The sequence below is a fragment of the Amphibalanus amphitrite genome, unplaced genomic scaffold (genome assembly GCF_019059575.1).
Source record: "Amphibalanus amphitrite isolate SeventyFive unplaced genomic scaffold, NRLGWU_Aamphi_draft 000126F_arrow, whole genome shotgun sequence".
NCBI lineage: Eukaryota > Metazoa > Arthropoda > Thecostraca > Balanomorpha > Balanidae > Amphibalanus > Amphibalanus amphitrite.
The window spans coordinates 398,615-422,338 of record NW_024881621.1 but is presented as its reverse complement, the minus strand read 5'-3'; the positions used below and the strand labels follow the sequence as shown (position 1 = coordinate 422,338).

Genomic DNA, 23,724 nt, shown 5'->3' with positions numbered 1-23,724 from the left:
CCACCTTGTCATATTTCAGTTGAGTTTCAGTCAAGCACATTATTTTGCATTTGTGCTTAATCAGATTTGTGATGTCAATCATTTTTGTGTTTGTCAGTCCCTGAACGTTTAGTAGCAAGGCCATAGAAACTACCATAGTTTAGTAGTCCCAGTCAGGGTATATTGAATTAGGGGGTAGGACCAAGTTTAGTAGGCATGATCTCAGCAATTATCTTGTTTTATATGGCGGTTTTCATTATGACAATATTATTTTCTATATTATGAAGTTTGTATATCTCGGTTTTACGAAAAATAGTAGGGCAACAAAGATAAATTTCGCGAAAAAAATAATTTTAGTTGGAAACATCCATTCTGGTATGCAAAATTCAGTATGAAGCCCAGTATGGTGACCGTCTAGTGTGCTTCCAAGGCTGAGTACCTGATATCAAAAGGAGTTGTTTACTATTTTGTCTTACGTTGCTAGGTGGTTGCTAGGGAGATAAGGATACTCTCTTGCGTGATAGATAGATAGATAGATAGATAGATTTGTATTCCAGACTAACAGTCCATTGCTATGAGTTGATGATGGATGTACCACTATGGATGATGGATGAACAACAACAAACATCGATTAAGGCACACTCCCAGTCGATGCACATTCACTGTAGCACAGCATGACAATAGAGCTTACTGAGCCAAAAACGTTTCAGTTTTGATCTGAAACGGAGATCCCCTGAATTGATTGCTTCAATGATGCTATTGGGGCTCTCTTCAAGTCTTCTCAGAAACTTATAAATAAGTTTCCTGAACACGCTTTCACAATTCAGCACTCTAAAATATGCACATGTCATACTCGTACTCTCAAATTTAGATAACCCGATAAGTCGTTTAAGAAGGTTGTGATAGCTCACAATGAGTCGATTCATAGTTGCCTTCCTATAGTTCCACCACAGGTGTGCACAGTACATCGATGAACAGTAAGTCTCAAATAGTTTCAGTTTGACATCTACAGTACACATGTGAAACATCCTTATGATCATATTCCCTCTGACAAATAAACCTTTGTTCTGATTGGCAATATCTAGATCATCAGTCATGTCTTCCTCTATGATATGCCCAAGATATTTAACTTTAGCAACACATACTAACGGCATGGGCCCTAACATAAAATCAGGTATTTTGACATTCCTCATCCCCTTCGATCTACATGACATTGCAACACTCTTTGAACTATTATACACAACATCATTTGCCATACCAAATTCATGGCAAACATTCAACAGTTTTTGCATCCCTGCACTTGATGGAGAGATAAGCACCACATCATCAGCATACATCAAGTGATTGACCAATTTCCGACCTATAAGACAACCTATGCCTTTTTCATTTAATCTGATCGTGATCATTTGCACTTATTTTTCCTCATTATATCGACATGTTGCTGTTTCTGAGACCTAACTCATGCTAAGAAAAAAAGCAGTTTTCTTAAAATGTGTACTTAAGTGCCGTAGTATTAACACAGCTCTGCAATTCTGCTTAAATATCTGCAAAATCCTGACTTCCCGGAAAATTGTTGGTGGTGATGGGGATCGAGCCCGTCGACGAAAAGTAAGTCAATATTCAAAGGCTTCAAAACGTTATTTCTTTTTGTTCTGTGAAATAGCAATGCAAGACCGATGACAGTGCCAGTGTTGAGCTTTCCAATGAAGCATTGCAATTAGTAGTAAGGTTATTATCACCTAAGATATCTTCCATCAAATATTAGAATTCTGCCATTGTCTTGCTGTAGAACAGGGTTACTTTCAGTCTCTTGGGAACACGATTTGCCGGTCTCAGATCGAAAAACACTTCAAAAAGCGGTAATAGACAATGAAATTTCCCACCTGATAGCATCTCGGGTTTCTATATATCCTGTCTAGAATTTTCATAAATCAGACGTAAAAATGGCCAATTTCGTCAGATTCCAAATTTTTGCCATTGGGTCTAAAGCATGGCTACTTTCAGTCTCTTGGGAACACGATTTCTGTACCTCAGATTGAAAAACACTTCAAAAGTCGCAGATAGCAGACGATTTAATCTACAAGATAGCGTCTCGCTTTTTTCTGTATCTGGTCATGTATCTTCATAAAACCCTCTCAAATATAGTCAATTTAGCATTAAAGTCTATGGATTTAGAAGAATTTTCACATCCGACTAGATTTGGGCTACCATGTCTGTTGACCGGGGGCCGGTCCCAGTAGTCCTATAGTCAACGCCCTTGTCTTTGCTTCATTTTTGACATTTCTTTTATCAGAACTCGTGACTATATTCTCACTGTTGATTTCGCCGGGCAACCACTTTTCCTCGAAATATTTGATATTTGTCTTTCCCTTTTTCTTTGAGCTCCTCTCGCAACTTCCGCTGTTGCAGACGTTCTTCTGGGCTCAGGTCTCGAGATATAAATACATTGTCAAAGTCGCTGTACTGTCTGAGATTGAATCTCCTGTTGTAGGTATAACAGTTCAGACTCTTCTGCACTTTTGAATTTGACCAAAAGCATTCTGGGTTTCTTCTCCTCCTGTCCTGACTGTTGTCTTCTGTTCAATCTTACGATTTTCACTATATCTACATCGTGGTTTATGCCCAACGCTTTTGCGACTTCCCTGATCTTTGTAATATCATGCTGCATTTTCTCTCCAATGTTCTTTGAGCTACTTTCTTCCACATTGTGTATAATTACATTCATAGCACGATCTCCCTTCTCCTGCAATTGAACAAGCTTCTTCATTGTTTCTTGTTGTTCCTTGATCAAGTTTTGGTCGATGGTTGCAGTGCTTGTTTCCATTTTAGAGCAAATCTTCAGTATGTTTTCCTCTGCTCTGTTTGCTATCTGTGCGTATGTAGCCGTTTCTTCAATGATCTTCTGAATTGTTGGGTTTGTGCTAGCATGCTCTGCTTCCTTGTTCATTGCCATTGGGTTTTCTATGGTTTTCTGCTCTTCATTCGGCTTGCTTTTCACTTCATTTTGTTGGCTGGCATCTAGCACATCCATGCTTTTCTCTGCTTCTGATTCTTTCTCCGAAGCCCTTTCATTGATCTTACTCATAACTGAACGTTCCAATTCTGACATTGCCTCCGATAGGCCTCTGAGTACTGTTTCTTTCATCACGCTTGCCTGTTTCGTAAATTCTGACAGAAAATTGTCAAGTCTCTTTGATGACATGATGTCCTTTTTACTCCTTTTAACTTCTTCTTTACATGCATGACAGATCCAATTCAGCTCTTTGTGATCATGCAAGGCGACATATGCCTCTGCTGTCACTTTCTGGCAGTCAGCATGGTACCTCTTGGAGCATATATCGCAACACAAGCCTCGGTCTTTACGCAGTATTTTCCCTCCGCATTGTCCGTTTGGGCCTCCCTGACAAGCCCCATCATCTTCGTTTTTGCTGGCGTCAATGTCGCTCTCTTCTATTTTTTCTTCCCTCTCTTCTTCACGATATGATTTAGCCTTTTGTGCGTCTGTCTCCAATCCATTGTCCGTCATATTAGCTTTTCTGCAGGGCAGTTCCCTGGCTTCGTTGCTCATTATTTTCTTCCTCTTTTTAACGACAGTGACCCACCCTCAATGAGGGTGGGTCACTGTCGGTTCACTGTGTCACTGTCGGGTCACTGTGGGTTTCCTCAATGAGGAAACCCAAGCTCAATGAGGACATTACAGAAGAAATAGAAGTAACTAGTGGGATAAAACAAGGTTGTACCGGAAGCACGAGCTATTTCAAGATTGTCACATACCTAATTATGAAGAGTGTTTCAGCGACAGAAAAAGGGTTCCGAAACGAACACGTACACATACCGTTATTATTCTTCGCAGATGATGGTTTGATAATTAGTCAATCTATGGAAGACACGAAGGTCATGTTGAAGGCACTAGCGAAGTCCAGCGAAAGTTTTGGCTTGGCGATTAACAAAGAGAAAAGTGCCGTAGTCATCTACAACAGCAAAGAACAACCTAATGAGATCGAAGGAATACCGGTCGTCAACGACATAAAATACTTAGGAGTAACCATTAACAACAAGAAAAACATGTTTAAAGAGCATAAAAAGGCAATGATCCGAAAAGCTCAGAAAATGTCTAATATGACGATGGGCATGATCGGTAAAAGCTGCAACAAGCTAATGATTGGAAAATGTTTTTGGAAAAGTCTAGCGCTCCCATCAATACTCTATGGCTCCAACATCATACCACTAAGCGACAAGGAAACAAGGCAACTACAAATCTATGAAAACTCCGTTTATAGACAAATACTGGGAGCTCCGAGGTATGCACCAACTTGTACTCTACGCGGAGACGTGGGGGCATCTCAGATGAAAACGAGGATCATGGAGGGCCACCTGCAATACATAAGAAGCACAATGCAAGGGACAAATGAACTCTTAAAAGAAGTCATCCGGATCCAGCTGGAAGAAAAAAGGACAAAATGGGCAAAGGCTACAGCTGAATACCTGGCAATGGTGCAACTCCAAATTCCCGAGCTAAGAAACATGAAGAAATGTGCAGTAAAGAACAAGCTAAGAGTTTGGGACAGTCAGCAGTGGCTCTCTGAAATGAACGATAAAACGAGTATATCAATGTACAAACGCCGAAAGAAAGAAATTAAGGAAGAAACAATATACGACAATACACCAGCATCCAGCATACTATTTAGGGCTCGCACGAATACGTTACCATTGCATGATAGAAAAAGGCACAGTCATGAAAGTACCGCTTGTGAGCTGTGCGGGGAGGAAACAGAAAATATCCAACACTTCGTGCTCTTCTGTCCCGCACTGAAAGATGCTAGGAACTCCATCACGGCACTCCAACAACCATATATCGAGGACTATGATAAAGTACTAGAAGATTTCCTTTTTGAAAATGACTGCCACCAGTCAATGGAGGAAAAGAAAAACAACTTATATCAATTATGGAGATGTAGAAATAACAAATGAACGACAAAGAGGAAGATCACACGAATCGATAAAATATCAGACGAAGATAATACGGATGGGGTGGCGTTGCAAAGCCAACACCCCGAGAAAAATCTGATCTGATCTGATCTGATTGTCTGTTGTTCATACAAACCATCGCACGTTTTTGTAACTGCGCGCAGTGAGCAGACGCCAGCTTCGGCCATATCTGATCAATGAAAAACATTAATTGCATAACCGGCTCATTAGCTATCACTTGACCCTTGTTTGGCCCTTCGAAAATAGAGCCGTAGTATGCATAGTTATTAGTTACACTTATGTTCTTCCCGACTCTTCAGTGGTGCGTATGCACCGTGCACGTAAGAAAACCGCTGGTGTTGAAAGTTATCGCAGTGCAGCACGGTGCCCCCTTTCTGTCAGAAATTAAACTGGGCCAGTCGCGCGCCCGTTCTAACCACGTCTCCTCGTCTCGTGTTGGTCCGCAGACCTGCCGTCGACTCGTGTTGACCAGCGTGACGTCTCCGGACCATAAGACTTGCACACTCACACACAGAGGTCAAGGTCCTAAAGCTCGATCAGCATGTCCGAATCTCGTGACACGTTCGTATGAGTCTGATTCATGCCCGCGGGTCTCAGTCTCAGTAATCTGACTCACGGCATTCCACCCATATCGTGATAAATGCCTGGACTGACTGGACTTTGTTTCTTGTCGAGTCTGCCTCGCGCAGTGGCACCACAGGCCGGCTGGTCACGTGCCGTGCCGCAGGTCAACCTGTCACCGGGCACAGAGCACTGGTGAATCCAGGGGAGGCATTCGGGGCAAATGCCCCCCTGTCAGCGCCCGAAATCGACGAAAACGCGTCGTTTGTTTCTAGTATAGAAATAAAACTAAGTAACTTTTATTGGAAAACGTTTGCTTTAAACTGAACGGAATGGCGTAAGATGGCGTAAGGAATCGATTTCTGAGGCAGAGGGGCTTTTGGAAGTTGGAAACACTTTTTTGGGATCAGTCCCCCTCCCCCCCCCCCGCAGCGTTCCTTGGCATCGTTCGACACCGCCTTTCTGGATCCGCCTATGCCACCATGACTGGTTAATAAAATACAGCATTTAATTGTTGTATTTAATTGAACTGAACACCAAGCGCTCCAGGTTTAAACTCTGAACTGAGAATATCAGGCGCTATTTATGAACTCTGTCCTCGGATTGCCACTGGCATAGATAACATGAATTAGAATCATAGATTACATGATTCATGACTTCATGTTATCTATGCCACTGGGAAAAATGCTAGGCATAACCACTGGCACACTGTGTGCACGACACCCAGCGCTCTTGACACCCACTGCCGTGGAGTGAGCGACAGTCAGAAGTTGAAAAGCACGGACATTCGAAAGGACGCTGTTCCGACCTTCCGATTCTTTATATATGACCCTGCTTCCGATTGTCCTAGAGCGGTAAACATGCGTAGGTATCTCTGTAATACCTATGTGTATTTACCTAACCACTTGTGCCGAGTCCAACTGCTGAGTGCTGACAGCAGTGGTTATGCCTCACCTAATTCAACAGCTGTGGTAAATTTAATTGAGGGCCGTGACATGTGTGTTGATTTCTGATGAATTTTATGTAGGTACGAGTCGACCGTGAGTTCATGGTATCGAGAATCCCACTTCGCATCGAGAATTGCAGTAGGTGCGGGAGTTGGGATAATGTCGAGACCTTTGCTGTGCGGTTGATTTATATATAAACGTCTTCCAGTTTTGTCCCTTGAATTCCTAAGCCTTATGCCTCCGCCTAGGTAATTTTGATCTGACGAGGTCTATGAGGTAATCTCCCAAACTGTTTCTACGAGTGTAGGTACCCTTATCTGCAGCATCGTTTTTTCTCGCAAATTTGATGTATCTACATATTGCGGGCTGGGAAGCCGTCATGACTTAGCATACCGTGTTGCAAATTTATGTGCATGCTCTCTCAGATGAAGCTATTTTCGGTTCCGCCTACCACGCGGCGCAGTGAGTCTGTCCGGACAGTTCCTCAGGCTGCTAGCCGGCCGCGTGGTCTCTCTTTTTTGGGCCGACGGACCGGTCCGCTGACCCCGGGCAGCAAACGGCGACCGATGTCAACCAGAGATAGGACCGATCTATGAGTCTCTCCGGGCTGGGAGGAATACAAAAAGAGACGGGAAACGCGTCCGGGTAGTTTGGTTAGCGTCTGGATCGGACAGCGATTCAAACGCGAACACCATAGCTGGGTATAATGAGGATAATGAGGAGCTGTTGGTTTTTGGTCTGGGGTGTACACTTGATAGTTGGCTGCGGCCTGTGTGATATCTGATATAATGCTGCATTCGTGACAGACAACGCCACTTTCTATTGAGGTTGATCCAGTATCTTTGCACTGTGCACAATTCCATCTGACATCTGCTCCTTTTCCGACCGTTGCTATGTTCTAACCAATGTTCGAGCCAGCGGCTTTTAAACCGGCAGCGAAACGTTTCTTTTATTTGGAGTGATTGTGCGTACGTGTGTGTGCTGTTTCGGCGGATGATTGTTGTTACTTGTTTGCCGTGTACCTTTCGACTTCCCCAACCGTTTTATTCACTGACAATTGACACGTAATAGCCACCGTGTTGTGGAGTGTCTGATGACGTAAATATAATGTTCCAACCCCTGCCTTTGACCACAGCGCCGGCACGCGGCCGTCTAACCCGAGGCAATGGCGCACGAAGATCTGCGAGACGAGGAGCGCGCTGACGACGGGCGCGACGCGTCGTCGGCCGCCGGCAGCGACGGCAGCTCGGGCGACACGCCGCGGATCATGAAGCCGCTGTCGCCGCAGCCGCCCACCGTGCTCGACACGTACTTCGCCGACAACCGGGTGGAGGTGCCGCCCGGAGAGGAGGTCAGTGACCCCTGGACGCCGACCGCTGGGGAGGGGAGGGGGAGGGGTGCTGTTTGGTATGTGTTTACGCTCGTGCGTGTAAATGCCGGGAATGCCAAGTGTACAGTCAGTCTCGAAAGTACCGCGCATCGGTGCGGTGGATCCATCAAGCCTAACTGATGAAGGGTTGCCAAATTTGGGAGTCACCGAACCAATTGACCGAAGGGATGGATGAGGGTGTGCACTGGTTCGGTGACTCTCAAATTTAGCAGCCTGTCCTCGGTCGGGCTTGATGAATTCACCGCACCGATGCGCGGTACTTTCAAGACTGACTGTACAGTACTTTGTGTTTAGGTCTCATGCGGGTTATTTGGCTACATGATTGAGAATAGCAGGTATAGGTCCTTAAGAGTTGAAATGTAATCCGATGATACGTATAGTATATACATAGGTACGCTATTTTCCGTGTTAAATAAAGTATACCATCGCACTATCCTGTTAATACGAGTTTAAGTACACGCACTTAGCTCCGAGGGTATACATTTAATTTATTCGTGTTTGTCTCCACCAGGAGAAATGGTTCAGCTGGCGTAAGCTGTGGGCCTTTACTGGCCCGGGGTTCCTGATGAGTATCGCCTACCTGGATCCCGGCAACATCGAGTCCGACCTTCAGTCGGGCACCGTGGCCAGCTACAAGGTAACCCGGCGGACCTTACGGCAGTGCTTAGGTGACTACAATGCGCTTTGGTGAAACGCAAAGTTTTGCTGATGCTACGTTGATGTTCAGGGCTGGTATGGACATAATCACATATGATACAGAACCAGATATGCGCTATGAAGCTGTTGCATTCACTCTGTTGCTTGCCAAGATGCCGCCTCTGATGAAGGGCCGGTCCATTATCAACCAATGTCTGATGTCGGGCCTATCCGTCTCAGCTGCTTTGGATGCTGCTCTCTGACGGAGAATTACCCTGTTTCAGCTGCTGTGGATGCTGCTCTCTGCCACCGTTCTCGGTCTGATGGCGCAGCGTCTGGCCGCTCGGCTGGGCGTGGTGAGCGGCATGCACCTGGCCGAGGTGTGTCACCGCCAGTACCCCAAGCCGGCGCGGCTCGCCCTCTGGATCATGATCGAGGTGGCCATCATCGGCTCCGACATGCAGGAGGTCATCGGCACCTCCATCGCGCTCTACATGCTCTCCAATAAACTGTGAGTTGCAGGAGTTCGTTCATTGATTGTACTATTGAACAGTGAAAAATGACTTAGTAATGGGATGACGGTAAACCGTACCTAGGTTTTACGTTTCTATAACGGTCCAATATCCCGTGTTGCCGCCATCCCAGTCGGTCGCAGGCCACATTGAGTAAAAATATCACGATCTAAACAAGCACCGTTTTCTGTCAAATATCTAGGGAACAAACCTAATATTTCCAGGTAGGCAGGTAGGGATCTGGGATTGCACAGTCAGTCTTAAAAGTACCTCGCAACAGTGAAGGGATCCATCAAGCCCGACCGTGGAAGGACTGCTAAATTTGAGTCACCGAAGCAATAAGATCCTCGTCCATTTCCAGGTCAATTGGTTCGGTGACCTTCAAATTATAGCAGGCCCTTCCTCGGTCAGGCTTGATGAATGCGTCTCACTGTTGCGCGGTACTTTTAAAGGTAGTGTGCCACCTTTGAAAGATTTCCCATTTTATTTTTCCTAGGATAAGAAGCTTCTGTTTTTACCTAATATCGCAAAAAAAATCAAAAATGGGCCTGGAATAGTGCCTTTTTCGCCTAAAAGTTTATCGGTTTTTTATATGTATAACAACTGTAGTGGGCTCACCTGCAAACAGGCGTCGGCAACAATCGCGAATGCGGCGCACATGTGACAATAAGCAAAGGTCATTATAGAGTTACGACGTACGGGAATGAGTTATCAGCTGTCTAATCGTAGACAACACAATGTCGAGCCTTAAACTGTAAGCCTGTATTGGTATTGTTTCTTTTATTTGGCTGTCGAACATTATTTATGGTTTGAAATATGATTTTATGTAAAATAATTGATATGAAAAAGCCGTCTCTTAAGTTATGACCCCATTTCACCACACGCAAGTGGCAGAAATGACAATGATCAGCTGACGCATTTTTCTTGGCCGAAGTCAGAGCGCGCGGCCCGACGCACCACCACCGCACCACAAAGTATGAGCAGAAGCCGCGCCCAAAGCCAGGGCCCCGGTAACGTGAGGTAGCCGAGTCGGGGCAGCGTGCGCTGACCCAAGCCGGGGCCGCAGCTTTGGGCGCGGTCTACCGCATCCCCGCGGGCAGCCCCGGGCTATCACATGACACCGGGAGGACGCGCGGCCCCGGCTTGGGTCAGCACACGCTGCCCCGACTCGGCTACCTCACGTTACCGGGGCCCTGGCTTTGGGCGCGGTCTACCGCACCACCTAACAGGCGTGTTCGAAACCGCAGGAGATGACGATGAACGGGTTTATCGAAACTTGATTGGATGAGCATATCGGTAATAGCGATTTCAGTGTGTGCATTTATTGTTCATAGTGGTGTGAAATGTGGTTGGGGTACGACCGACAACCCGTCGGGGTGAATTTCGCACTGGGGTACTCAAAATTTGAAGAATTTAAGACGTTTCCATGAGTTTTGAAGGTATGGATAAGTTCTAAAAATCCGGTTCTCCTTATCTGGGCCATTAACTCCATACGGTCCAGGAAAGCTGGCACACTACCTGACTGACTACGTGCCAATGTCTTTTATGTTTATACAGTCTTGCAGCAAACCTTTTTTAACTATCAGGCTGCCACCGTTTGACGCCATTCCTGTCCATATAACGCCATTCGTCTCCCGCCGCAGGATTCCTCTCTGGGGCGGAGTGCTCATCACCGTCTGTGACACGTTCACCTTTCTCCTGGTGGACAAGTACGGCATGCGCAAGCTGGAGGCCTTCTTCTGCTTCCTCATCGCCGTGATGGGCATCATGTTCGGCTATGAGGTGCGTCAGTGGGCCGCCTGGCTCGATGGGCTGCAGCACTACCGTCACATTCGGACTTATTACGTAATATGAAGTTATATAATGTGGGGTAGTGTGATTTATGTCAGTTGTTTCAACAAACAACAGAAAAGAAAGGAATAAACTGCGACTGAGGACGACTATTGACGGTGAGTGGCTCACCGGACTACTCACCGAACTCACTGAGACGACTCACCGGACTCACTGAGTCAACTCACCGAACTCACTGAGTCAACTAACCCTCACTGAGACTCACCTCCCGTCCCGTCCCCACCGCTACCGGCAGTACGTGGTCGTGTCGCCGCCCCAGGCGGATGTCATCAGCGGCATGTTCATACCGGGCTGCTCGGGCTGCGACAGCCGCTCGCTGCTGCAGGCGGTCGGTATTATCGGAGCCGTCATCATGCCGCACAACCTCTACCTGCACTCGGCGCTCGTCAAGGTAACGAACCGGCCGATCCGAGCTTATCGTTACACAACAATGTCAGTTGACGCCATGTCGTGCTGTTTTCAATGTCGCGTGATCATTCACCGTATACGTTTGTTTTTGTTGAGGTTTCAGGCACTGCATCTGCCTGAGTCGCTGTGCTTGTTATTAACTTGACGTGTGTTGGCATGTTAATTTGATTGATCAGTGGAGCAATAATGGACATCGTTGGACAGCTGACATCGGCTGCCAAGCGTTACTCATTATTCACTCATGGTTGATTGTGAAATTGCCGTTAGCCCGTTAGTTATGGTTTCACTTGAATATAGTTTCGATTTCTTGGTAAGCGAACGTTGAGAGATAGACCTCTACATACCGTATGTATGTGGAGGTCTATGGTTGAGGCCTCCGCTGACCGATTTTGACTGACCTCCCATCCGGCCCCAGTCTCGGCACGTGGACCGGACGCGTCGCTCTCGGATCCGCGAGGCCAACTACTACTACTTTATCGAGTCGTGTCTGGCGCTGCTGGTCTCCTTCATCATCAACGTCTTCGTGGTGGCCGTGTTCGCCTACGGCCTCTTCAACAAGACCAACCAGGACGTGGTGGACGTGTGCAAGGGCACCGGACTGGATACTATGTATCCGGACACGTTCCCCGTGAGTGGACGGGACGTCGCGGGGCTGAACATGTTTCGTCATGAGTGGACAGGGCAGGAGATAATGAGTTTCTCCGTAAGACGGGGCACGGCACTGAACGGTGAACTGCGAGCAGTATCATGAGCACGTCCATTGGCAGTGTTGGATGGGGCCCGGCATATTTTGATGCCTCTGCCTTGCGACGCTTGTCATGTTATATAACTTTGAATCTCGTGAACGATGGAGCTTGTTGATGAACTTAGTCATGAAGCTTGTTGAATAGTAAAAAAAAAAAAAATAGAATAGTAATATAACGACATTAAAGTATAACCACGTTTGCAATTCTGTCTTCTGCAACCTGAATCATCACATGTAACACGGCAAGTCTTATATAACTCGCTCTTCAGATAACAGATTCCATATTCTCGATTAGGAAGAGCCGGCTTCCTTACGTTTTATCCTGTGGGTTTCATATTTTCGCGCGTGCTGTGCTCTCGCCTCCATTGTCCACTAGCATCTCACGCCGGTTCACGCTGTCCACAGAACAACACGGAGCTGGTGGACGCCGACCTGTTCAAGGGCGGCGTGTTCCTGGGCTGCCAGTTCGGCGTGGCGTGCCTCTACATCTGGGCGGTGGGCATCCTGGCGGCGGGACAGAGCAGCACCATGACCGGAACCTACTCGGGACAGTTCGTCATGGAGGTAACTTTTTACAGTTCGTTATGTAGGCAATCTATATTATAAATCCTAAAAAGTACCCCGCCGCCGCCGCCCACGCCGTGTGCGACGTACGCACTTTGTGGCGCTTATTGCGGCGGCGTCTGTTGACCTACGGCCGTGAAATTTTACAGCGATGTGGGCCACCTTTAAACGTAGCTCGTATTAATTTTTGGGCATGATGCGGCCGGGGGTGCGCCCTTGGCGCGTGCTCGCGTGCCCATAGGGTTAACATTAGAATAGGCAAAAACACGCTATTGCTCGGGAACGGTGAGGGCTACGGGGGTGAAATTTTCAAGCCAAGTCGGACGCGTGCACTCATTTGTCGTATTCAATTTTCGAGGGGGTTGGTTCAGCGGTGTGCACGTGGTGGGGCCGCGACCGGCGCCGGGCAGAAGGCACGTGCCTTAGGCTCAGTTGTTCGCTTAAAAAACTGAGTGGGCCGGCAGGTCATTGACCTTTGACAACGAAGGCCGACACAAGGCACCGCTCGCCAAGAGGATTTGCCAGTAAATACAATTAATTTATTTTTGCAACATCTCAGCCGTTTCTGGGCCGATTTAGCTGAAACTTGGACTGTCGCTGGTAGTGTAGGGTAGGGTAGGGTAGGGTAGGGTAGGGTAGGGTAGGGTAGGGTAGGGTAGGGTAGGGTAGGGTAGGGTAGGGTAGGGTAGGGTAGGGTAGGGTAGGGTAGGGTAGGGTAGGGTAGGGTAGGATAGGGTAGGGTAGGGTAGGGTAGGGTAGTGTAGTGTAGTGTGTAGTGTAGGAGTAGGGTAGGGGTAGGGGTAGGGTAGGGTAGGGGTAGGGTTGAGTTAAAATAGGGCCTAGGGTAGGGTAGGGTAGGGTAGGGTAGGGTAGGGTAGGGTAGGGTAGGGTAGGGTAGGGTAGGGTAGGGTAGGGTAGGGTAGGGTAGGGTAGGGTAGTGTAGTGTAGCGTAGTGTAGTGTAGTGTAGTGTAGGAGTAGGGTAGGGGTAGGGTAGGGTAGGGGTAGGGTAGGGGTAGGGTTGAGTTAAAAAAGGGCGTAACATACAAAAGACTTGACCACTCCGCAACTATCGCTATTATATTAACCCATTTACGCCCTTCGTTGCGTTTTCGCAACGCAAGCAAGCGTCGACGTGATCGAAGCTTGAGAAGTGTGTAAAAGAGACTAACCGATGAGACAAGTTTCAGCGTGTGTAGCATGGTTGTGCGCATGATGCTACGCAGTTACAAGTCTGTGCGGCCGGTAAGTTCCTGCCTAGAGCTCCCAGAGGGAAGTCAAAGGTTTTGTGAGTGATGACGTCACGAAAACCAAGATAAGTAGGCTAAGTACTTAATAATATCGTAATGAAAATTGTGTAAACATATTCTGCAGAGTCCCTACAATAGCGTAGATATGCATTTTGTTAAGAAATAATGTTACAAAAAGGGTTTGTGACTATTTTCAAATATGACTACGGTCGCGTTGCGGGAACGCAACGAAGGGCACATCGGAAAGACAGCGGTGTTGCGAAAACGCAACGATGGGCACATTGGCAGGGTAGCGGAAGTATGAATATCAACAATAGACTTCACTCGTGCTACGCTGTGGGTTCTCTCTTTCTCTCCCCCATCTTCCTCCCTCTCCTCCTCGTTCCCCAACCCTCTCCCTCCCTCTCCCTCTCTCTCTCTCTCCCTCTCTCTCTCTCTCTCTCTCTATCTCTCTCTTTCTCTCTTTCTTTCTCTCTCTCTCTCATTTTGTAGCCAGAGGCTGTAGCGGCGGAACATCTTCAATTAAGGGGGGGGGGGGCACTGCCGACTTCTGGTCCCATTCTTTCCATTTCCATTTCCATGCAACGCCTATAGGGATAATGTTAAAATGGCAAAATGAAGGGGGGCACGGTGCCCCGGTGCCCCCTCCCCCGCTCCGCCGCCTATGCCATGAGGGACGTGTATAGGTATGTTTAGTGCAAGGTGCGTTCGCACGTAAAATGTTGCGACACATTTCATATTTGCTGGTTCAAACAGCCACAAACACTCCTTTCTTTTTCTCTCGCAGATTATCGGCCTCGGGCTGTTCGTTCACTAAGCAATGCGTTCCCATGCATCTGAAAATCGCATGGTAGGCATCAAACGGTCGGCATCAAACGGTCGGCGATGCTAACGGAGCTGAGAGATAATTAGGTCCTTTGGAAATTGGATCTACTATGTACATTGTGCATATGTAATGAATAACGGGGATGTATTCTTGTATCGCAGGCGACAGATGGGCATCGCTATTCTCTGGATAGAATCTGCTGACTACCAACATTTACGTTAGAAAAGATAACTGAGGGTCGGCAAATAGTGGGATAGGCCCCCTCTGGGGGTAGCTGAGCCCATCGGCAGGGGTAATGAGGGCGGACCTGGGAAAATAATAATTGTTAGGATTCATAACTTGCATAGATTCATAAGCTGCTTGATGTGGAGTATACGCTTGTTTTCTTACTTTGATAGGCTTTTTATCTAATCAGACCATTTTTAGAGCTAGCAGGATTATTGGAATTAGGGGAGACATTTGTCTGACCGGACACGGTTAATCGTAGACTGGAGACTGAGCCCAGCCAGTGGGCAGGCCACCCATGACCCACCCTCTTCCCCCTCCCAAGCACTCGCTGCACCCGGCTACAGGCGCGCTCCTATGTGAGCTGCCCGATTGCGATATACGTTGCCGGTCCAGCCCGGAACAGGGGGTTGAGGCGTGGAGGAGGATTAAACTATCCTGAAGATGGAAAGGACGGATTGACGTCGAATCACCATTCTGTCCTGGTATTGTCTCGAGAAAGAGGTTATACGTGAAGGTCGCTGAGAGTGGGGCCATGAAAATTTTGGATTAGGTGTAAACATGATAAACTGGGAGTCGATTTGTTGTGATGCGCTATAACGCCTTACGCGGGTAATTTGTTAGAGCCGGATCGGCCCTTCTTTTCTTTTTGCTGAGAGTGGGTACGACTAACCTGCAATGGAATTTAACTTTACTCCTAGGAGGGTGGTTAACAATGATTGCGGATATACGCGCATACGTGAGGTACTGGTTTACTCCCAATCCTCCGTTTAATTGTATTCAGTGTGGGGTCTGATAGGGGGGGGGGGGGGGTAATGGCTCTGTCTAGCTTCCAAAAGAAAGCATCACCCTGGATACGTGTCGACTACAACTTTAAATGAACAGCAATGGACAACGTAAATGGTTGATAATGACCGTGTTGCCACCTCCCCGTTCGCGAATCATGAAGTTATGCTTCCTCACTGAGGCTCTTAGGCGGGTTATAAAGCATGACGGATGTGGGTTCCGCATTTTCAAGCAATAGTTGTCAACAGCTGATTGATGTTTTGTCAAAACATATTAGCATATACGGCAGTTCAGTGTACTTTATGTCCGTCTGATGTGCCCGTCGTTGCGTTTTCGCAACGCTGATGGCGCCCGGTGTGCCCTTCGTTGCGATTTCGCAACGCATGTTTTTTACGTTTTTCTCGAAAAACTTTTGCTGCAGGCGAAAATTATTTTCGATTCCATGCAAGGCCCTGGTAAGAGCATAACATTTTGATTTCGTCGATTTTCATGATGGTCAATATTCCTGGGCATAAATTGGTTAAAAACAGCTACCCAAATCTACCCAAATAATACAGCTAAAATACAAGCTACTCACCCAAACTAATGCATCCGTCACATATAATTAATCAAAACATACAGTTATCGCGTAAATCTGTACCTCTAGTCTATATTATAAATCCTAAAAAGTACCCCGCCGCCCACGCCGTGTGCGACGTACGCACTTTGTAGCGCTTATTGCAGCGGCATCTGTTGAACTACGGCCGTGAAATTTTACAGAGATGTGGGCCACCTTTACTCGTAGGTCGTATTAACTTTTGGACATGATGCGGCCGAGGGTGCGCCCGCGGCGCGTGCTCGCGTGCCCATAGGGTTAACATTAGAATCGGCAAAAACACGCTATTGCTCGGGAACGGTAAGGGCTACGGGGGTGAAATTTTCACTGCAAGTCGGACGCGTGCACTCATTTGTCGTATTAAATTTTCGAGGGGGTTGGTTAAGCGGTGTGCACGTGATTGGGCCGCGACCGTATCCGAGCAGAAGGCACGTGCTTTAGGCTCAGTTGTTCGCTTGCAAAACTGAGTGAAAATAATCAGAGCCGGCAGATTATTGACCTTTGGCAATGAATACCGGCGCAAGGCACCGCTCTCCAAGGGGATTCAGCAGTAAATACAATTAATTTGTTTTTGCAATATCTAAGCCGTTTCTCGGCCGATTTAGCTGAAACTTGGACTATCGGTGGTGGTGTAGTGTAGGGTAGGGTAGGGTAGAGCAGGGTAGGGTAGAGTAGGGTAGGGATAGGGGTAGGGGTAGGGGTAGGGTAGGAGTAGGGGTAGTGTAGGAGTAGGGTAGAGTAGGAGTAGGGTAGAGTAGGGGTAGGGAAGAGTAGGAGTAGGGTAGAGTAGGAGTAGGGTAGAGTAGGGTAGGCGGGCGGGCGTGCGTTGCGGGCGTTTTTTTGCGGCGGTATTTGCGTTTTTGCGGTGTTTGTTCGGCGGCGGGCGGGCGGGCGTTGCGGGTGTTTTTGCGGTGTCTGCGTTTGGCGGCGGACGGCCTTTTTTTTGCGGCGGTTTGCGGCGGGCGGCCGTTTTTTGCGGTTTGCGGCGGGCGGCCGTTTTTTGCTTGCGGCGTTTTGCGGTTGCCGGCGGCCGGCCGTTATTTGCGGTGTTGCGGTTTGCGGCGGGCGGCCGTTTTTTGCGGCGTTTCGCGGTTGGCGGCGGGCGATGCGGGCTTTTTTTGCGGCGGCGGTGTTTGCGTTTTTTTGCGGTGTTTGCGTTTTGTGGCGGACGGGCGTTTTTTGCGGCTTTTTTGCGTTTTTTTCTGCGGGTTTCGACGGGCGGGCGATTGTTTCTTTTTTGCGAAGTTTGCGTTGGCGTTTTGCGCGTTTTGCGGTGTTTGCGTTTTGCGGCGGGCGGGCGGTTTTTCACAATTCAAGTCCCAACCTTCGGATCCGCAGTGCTGTTCGACAAGCGCTGCCCGGGCCCGCCTTACAGTTAAATTAAAAACAGGTACCCAAATCTACCCAAATAATACAGCTAAAAATACAAGTCAATCACCCAAACTAATGCACCCGTAACATAACATAAATCAAAACATACAGTTATCGCGTAAATCTGTACCTCTAGTCTATATTATAAATCCTAAAAAGTACCCCGCCGCCCACGCCGTGTGCGACGTACGCACTTTGTAGCGCTTATTGCAGCGGCATCTGTTGAACTACGGCCGTGAAATTTTGCAGAGATGTGGGCCACCTTTACACGTAGGTCGTATTAAATTTTGGGCATGGTGCGGCCGGGGGTGCGCCCTTGGCGCGTGCTCGCGTGCCCATAGGGTTAACATTAGAATTGGGAAAAACACGTTATTGCTCGGGAACGGTGAGGACTACGGGGCTGAAATTTTCGCTGTAAGTCGGATGCGTGCACCCATTTGTCGTATCAACTTTTCGAGGGTGCGGGTTCAGCGGTGTGCACGTGGTGGGGCCGCGACCGGCGCCGAGCAGAGGGCGCGTGCTTTAGGCTCAGTTGTTCGCTTAAAAAACTGAGTGGAAATAATCAGACCCGGCAGGTCATTGACCTTTGACAACGAAGGCCGACACAAGGCACCGCTGGCCAAGGGGATTCACCAGAAAATACAATTAAAGGGACCCTCCCACCTTCAAAAAAGTTAATGAATTGGCATAAAAGTGATGTCGCTCGGTTCAGAAAGAGCAAAAACGAACATCTACCAAATTTCATCGAAAAATATTCACCGGTTTTCAAGATATTAGACTTTTACTTTTGTTTACTTTTTGGGATCTCCGCTGTTCCTAGCGACTTTATTTGAAAGTGCGGCATTTGTTGCGCGCAAAGCAGCATATACCACCGCGTGCTACAAAACGTTTTAGTCAAACATTTAAAAATCGTTAGATATCTGCGATGACGTCACACATTCAGAGGGGTATTCCTATGCATTAGCCCCTCTGAATTAAAATGCTGCAATTTTGAAGTTCAATATTTCCGATTTAAGGCATTTCTCGATGTTGTGAGTGCCGAAACCGGTAATTGTGAGCCAGGGACCCCATTTTGGCTATCTCAACTCAAATCTAATGTTAAGGTGGGAGGGTCCCTTTAATTTATTTTTGCAACATCTCAGCCGTTTCTGGGCCGATTTAGCTGAAACTTGGACTGTCGCTGGTAGTGTAGGGTAGGGTAGGGTAGGGTAGGGTAGGGTAGGGTAGGGTAGGGTAGGGTAGGGTAGGGTAGGGTAGGGTAGGGTAGGGTAGGGTAGTGTAGTGTAGTGTAGTGTAGTGTAGTGTAGTGTAGTGTAGTGTAGTGTAGTGTAGTGTAGTGTAGTGTAGGAGTAGGGTAGGAGTAGGGGTAGGGTAGGGAAGGGGTAGGGTAGGGGTAGGGTTGAGTCAAAAAAGGGCCTAACATACAAAAGACTTGGACACCCCGCAACTATCGCTATTATATTAAAAACTGCTACCCAAATCTACCCAAATAATACAGCTAAAAATACAAGCTACTCACCCAAACTAATGCATCCGTCACATATAATTAATCAAAACATACAGTTATCGCGCAAACCTGTACCTCTAGTTCTACGTAAAACGCAACTTTTACAGCTGTAAAACAGAGTATTTCAGCTAATCGTTAAGTAGGAATTTTTGTCTTTTTATTTTAGGAAAAGAAACAAAAGGCAGATGTTGCGTGTCGTGAAGTTAATTATTATTCAGTTTTGAGCTCGATCGCTCAAAAATGAGTCATGATTGATGGGAAGCATTGGTTCTAGGACAGTAAGTCTAGTACAGTTATATTCTCGCTAGATCGTTTTAGGAAACTGCTACTTTCTTCGAGTATCACTCTAAGTTACCCGTCCGGTCACTACCCGTCATAATCACACGCTTTAGGTCAATAACATCGTATGTTTCAAGTGGGACACCAGATTGGGGATGGGAAGGAAATTTGACACTCGAGTCGGCACTTCATCTGCACTTCACTGAAATGCGAGCGACCCGGTCGTCTAGCAACGGAGCCTTGTTCGTGCAGCGATTGGTGCCGTGTTGTCCAATGTTCATAGAAGGTTGAAAGCTGCTGACGAAAGACTGTTGGCAGCAGGGGTCACAGAGTCCGGTGTCAAGTGGTCGCGTGCTATCAGAAAAGCTCATCATTCAGCTAGCGCATCTTACCTATCATTCTGCACGTTTGACTCAGCACTTAGATAAGCAGAAAATCGGACAGTCACCTATCGCATTGGTGACGGCCGGGGAGCCAGTCACGGCCGATAAGACAAGGAAATCCTCTGGGCTCGTTGAGTCCGTCTCATGGTGGCCTGGTAACGCTTATCGTCTACAGCGGCAGCCGAACGCCGGCGGCGTGTCGCTAACTCCGCGGCTGGGACGGTTCAACGTGCGACAATCAACAGCTGGTGGCTATCGATTAGAGACAGTCTTATCGACTAACGCTCCCAAACACCTATTGAAATGAAGGTCGGGTCGAATTCCATGGCAAAACCGCGACTATGTATGAGGTGTATGTATGTATGTATGCATGTATGTATGTATCAGTATGTATCAGGTAGTTGGAACAGAGCTTGGTGGGCGATCTGAATGCAAGCGATGGACAGTTGTTTATTCAGCGCTCGCCGAATATGCTCCAGTATGATTACTTTATCAGCACTGGCGATATTGGCAGACGGCAGTTACTGTCATTTTTTTCTCTCTGACAAGCTACTCTAGCAAGTAGCCTTTTTCTTGTCATCACTAACCAACTGTTTATTCTTTCAGGGTTTTCTGAACCTGACCTGGCCCAAATGGAAGCGAGTTCTCGTGACCCGAACCATCGCCATCCTACCCACGTTCTTCATTGCTGTGTACAAGGTACGGCTGCCGAGTCACCAATACGGTTCGTGTAGTGGATTTGCAACTTCAAGTGCAACATACCTATTTGTTTGTATGTACGAGCATTTGCGTGGTAGAGGTCGCAACAATCTGAACACTTTGCTGGTAATGAGCCATTGATGTTGTGAGCGGAAGAGGTTAGTGAAATGCGTACTTTTCAGTTAGCGTATTACGAATCATCGAACTTCGTATTACGAACTTCGTACTACAAACATTCAAGCGAGACGCATCAGTTGCTTTTGCTCTATCGTTTTACCGACGTAGCGTCCATGATTGTAGGATGCGTTCTACCGTCCTCACACCCTCTGGCTTTCACGGGTCGATTTTTTCAGGACATTAACGACCTAACTGGGATGAACGACCTGCTGAACGCGCTGATGAGCCTGCAGCTGCCGTTCGCGCTGCTGCCCACCCTGACGTTCACCAGCTCCGAGCAGATCATGGGAGAGTTCCGGAACGGCACGTGAGTTGTAGACAAGTTAGAATAACGACAACAACGCCTTTCGACCCCAGGGAAAAGTGTGTAATTTGATCCGCATAGGAATAAGTTAAGAAAGCACGAGTCCTTGATTCCCGTATTTTTTGTGATACCCGTAAGAATCGCTGTAATCCCCGTAAAAATAGTGCAATATCCTCAGCCTGTAGTTGCACTCGCATGTCTGCCTATCTGTCAAACCGTCCCACACCGACCTGATTCCTCCCCCAGTCCATTGACCACCCCTCTGTTGTCGACAGCCCGATGAAGATAGCGGCCAGCGTGCTCTCGGCGCTGGTGGTGGGCATTAACATCTTCTTCGTGGTGTCGTACGTGCGTGACACGCTGCCGGCCGTGTGGTGGGCCGACCTGATGCTGGCCGTCGGCGGCGTGGCCTACGTCGGCTTCATCGGCTACCTCACCACCCTGCTGTACGGCGCCATGGGAGGACCCGGCTTCGACCGGATCAGGGTGAGACAGCTGGGCCAGTGGCGGCAGGAGTGGGGCGGCGCCTGCTCTGAACGCTGTAGGATGTCATGTGTAAATAACAGCTGTCGTATTGAACGATTTTGTATGGTAAGTCAGTCATGATTTAGGACCAAACTGCATGCTGAATTATTTTGAATCATATGTGTAAAGTATTTGCATGGAGTTTGCCAGTAAATGCTACCCACCATCGTTCCCTAATCGTGTGAAGGCGGCCTCCTGTCTGTCCGTCTGTCTGCACTCTCTGAGTAAGCCGTGTGTCGTCCTGCACTGGCACGTAACACCACAGCGAGCCCGGGTCGTGATCTGTATACCGCCTCGCTCCGCTCTCCGTGTCTCACCGGGCGATCCCCCCGCTTCCCTGTAGTGGGCCGTGCGTCGGAGGTTCCGCGGCTACGAAGACCTTGACCGCAGTTAAAGCTGGCGACGCCTAGCGGAAGCTTCACAGGGACTAATACACTGTGTGAGTGCCGCGCGCAGATGGCTGGCTTCGGGCTACTGCGTGCTCGTGGCTGCCGCGGGTGTGCTTCTGTGAATGTTTGGGGAATGGGGATGCATGGGTGCGGATTTGTTTATGATGGACTGTGATGGTTCCTGCGCTTTTTGGTGCGATAATGGCGGCTCGCTTGGGGAAGCACGCTAACCTGACGGATAAGAAAGCTAAACTGACTGACAAATACCCAGCCAGTATCCCGATCCGATCCTAGGTGGGATTTTAGCACATCCAGGCACCTATCCCAATCGAGCAATGGTCGGGGAAAATGTCCTAGACATGCAATAGAGGTAGTTCCGAATGTGGTTCAGGCTTCTCTGTTCGACCGCATGACTAACCCCTTACTTTTCCAGGACATGAGCACTGAGTGTTAATGATATAGCTTAAAGATTCCTTATTTTATTCAGATGTATTTTTCTCGGTCCGGAGTGGTCGGTCTTGAGGTTCTGCTCAATCTCGAAGCTAGGTCAATTGCGTTAATGGACCTCTCGATCGGCACAATAAATTGGTGTCTCGATTAAATCATTTGACACCGGCGTGCAGCCGTTTCTCTGATCTTATTCAAACTAAATTATTGACGGGCTTCCACACTTATTTGGTTTGACTACGCCTTTTTCCGATCAAGACGGCTTCTTCTCTAGCGATGCAAATTACTTTTACTTAGCAAATTGCAAATTACTTTAGTGATGAAAGGTCCGCTGAAAATTACTTTTCTGGAAGGGTGATGTCGGCTATAACGCCCGTCTTCGGGGTCATGTGGGGTATTAACCCTATTAGTGGCAGGGGGGTTGTTTTCATCCACCCCTCAGGTTTTTCGGGAATATCTCCGAAACCGCTGAAGCTACGATGCTGAAATTTTCTGACTTTTCCTAAAACTAAATTGGGCACATTCCCTGAAAATTTCAAGTTCATAACTTTACCAGGGGCGGCTCCAGAGCACTGGGAATTGGGGGGTCCTATTCGTGAAGCGAGTCATTTGGGCGAAGATCACGATGCTGATGTATTATAGCTGTATGCACCAGTTTTACGAACAGTGAATGAAAGGTATCATGTGATAACATATACAAAGTTATTGTGCATCCTCTTTTGACGTTTTTGCTGTAATAGGCGGATCCAGGCGTCCAAAAAGGTTTTTTATGTTTTACCTCCCAACATAGGTGCCCTGACACCGCATATGCATGACCAATACAATTGTAGTCGTCCTCTCATAAGAAAATTGTAACATAACAAGACCATTCCCACCCTTTTTAGAAACAGTACCAACAACAACCTTATTCACTATACTTTTTGTGTACCCCCAATCTCAATGATCTGCATCCGCCTATGATTTTTGAAAATGCATATTTTTAGGATCCATGTGAATTCCTGGTTCATTCTCTATCGATCGGCAAAAGTTGCGTTAAGATTGGTTCAGAAACCTGGCCGTGATAAACAGTCTAAAATGTATCTGCAATTTGCCCGTTTTTACCCCCCCCCCCTCTACCCCCCCCCCCCTATTGACATTTTTTAATTTTTATTTTTTAGAAATGTAGATCACGTTAAGCGAAATCGAATGCCGTTTTAATTTTGAAAATCGGCCCGTTAGATCTCGAGATATCGAGGGGGGTCGTAAACAGCCCCCCCCCCCTGCCACTAATAGGGTTACCCGCGCACCGACGGGGGTCTGCGCCAACTTCGTACCGACGGGGGGGGGCGGATGACCGCCCCCCCCCCCCTGAGATCTCGAGAACGAAGCAAGATAGCGACAA

General features: G+C 47.7%; 1 protein-coding gene across 4 annotated transcripts in view; it reads left to right on the top strand.

Moving 5' to 3' along the window:
- Positions 1-23,724, top strand: part of LOC122381743 (natural resistance-associated macrophage protein 2-like) — a 36,570-nt gene that overhangs the window by 9,829 nt on the left and 3,017 nt on the right. For 2 of the 4 annotated variants that reach the window (XM_043366298.1, XM_043366297.1), the window contains exons 2-12: positions 7,612-7,827; positions 8,378-8,503; positions 8,787-9,013; positions 10,658-10,796; positions 11,101-11,256; positions 11,689-11,901; positions 12,424-12,582; positions 20,409-20,501; positions 20,855-20,985; positions 21,258-21,468; positions 21,851-21,946. In XM_043366298.1, coding sequence (XP_043222233.1) covers positions 7,642-7,827; positions 8,378-8,503; positions 8,787-9,013; positions 10,658-10,796; positions 11,101-11,256; positions 11,689-11,901; positions 12,424-12,582; positions 20,409-20,501; positions 20,855-20,985; positions 21,258-21,468; positions 21,851-21,901 — 1,692 coding nt within the window. In that variant the 5' untranslated portion in view covers positions 7,612-7,641 and the 3' untranslated portion in view covers positions 21,902-21,946. The remainder of the gene's footprint in view (positions 1-7,611; positions 7,828-8,377; positions 8,504-8,786; positions 9,014-10,657; positions 10,797-11,100; positions 11,257-11,688; positions 11,902-12,423; positions 12,583-20,408; positions 20,502-20,854; positions 20,986-21,257; positions 21,469-21,850; positions 21,947-23,724) is intronic. The other 2 variants (XM_043366296.1, XM_043366295.1) reach the window with 1 other exon arrangement.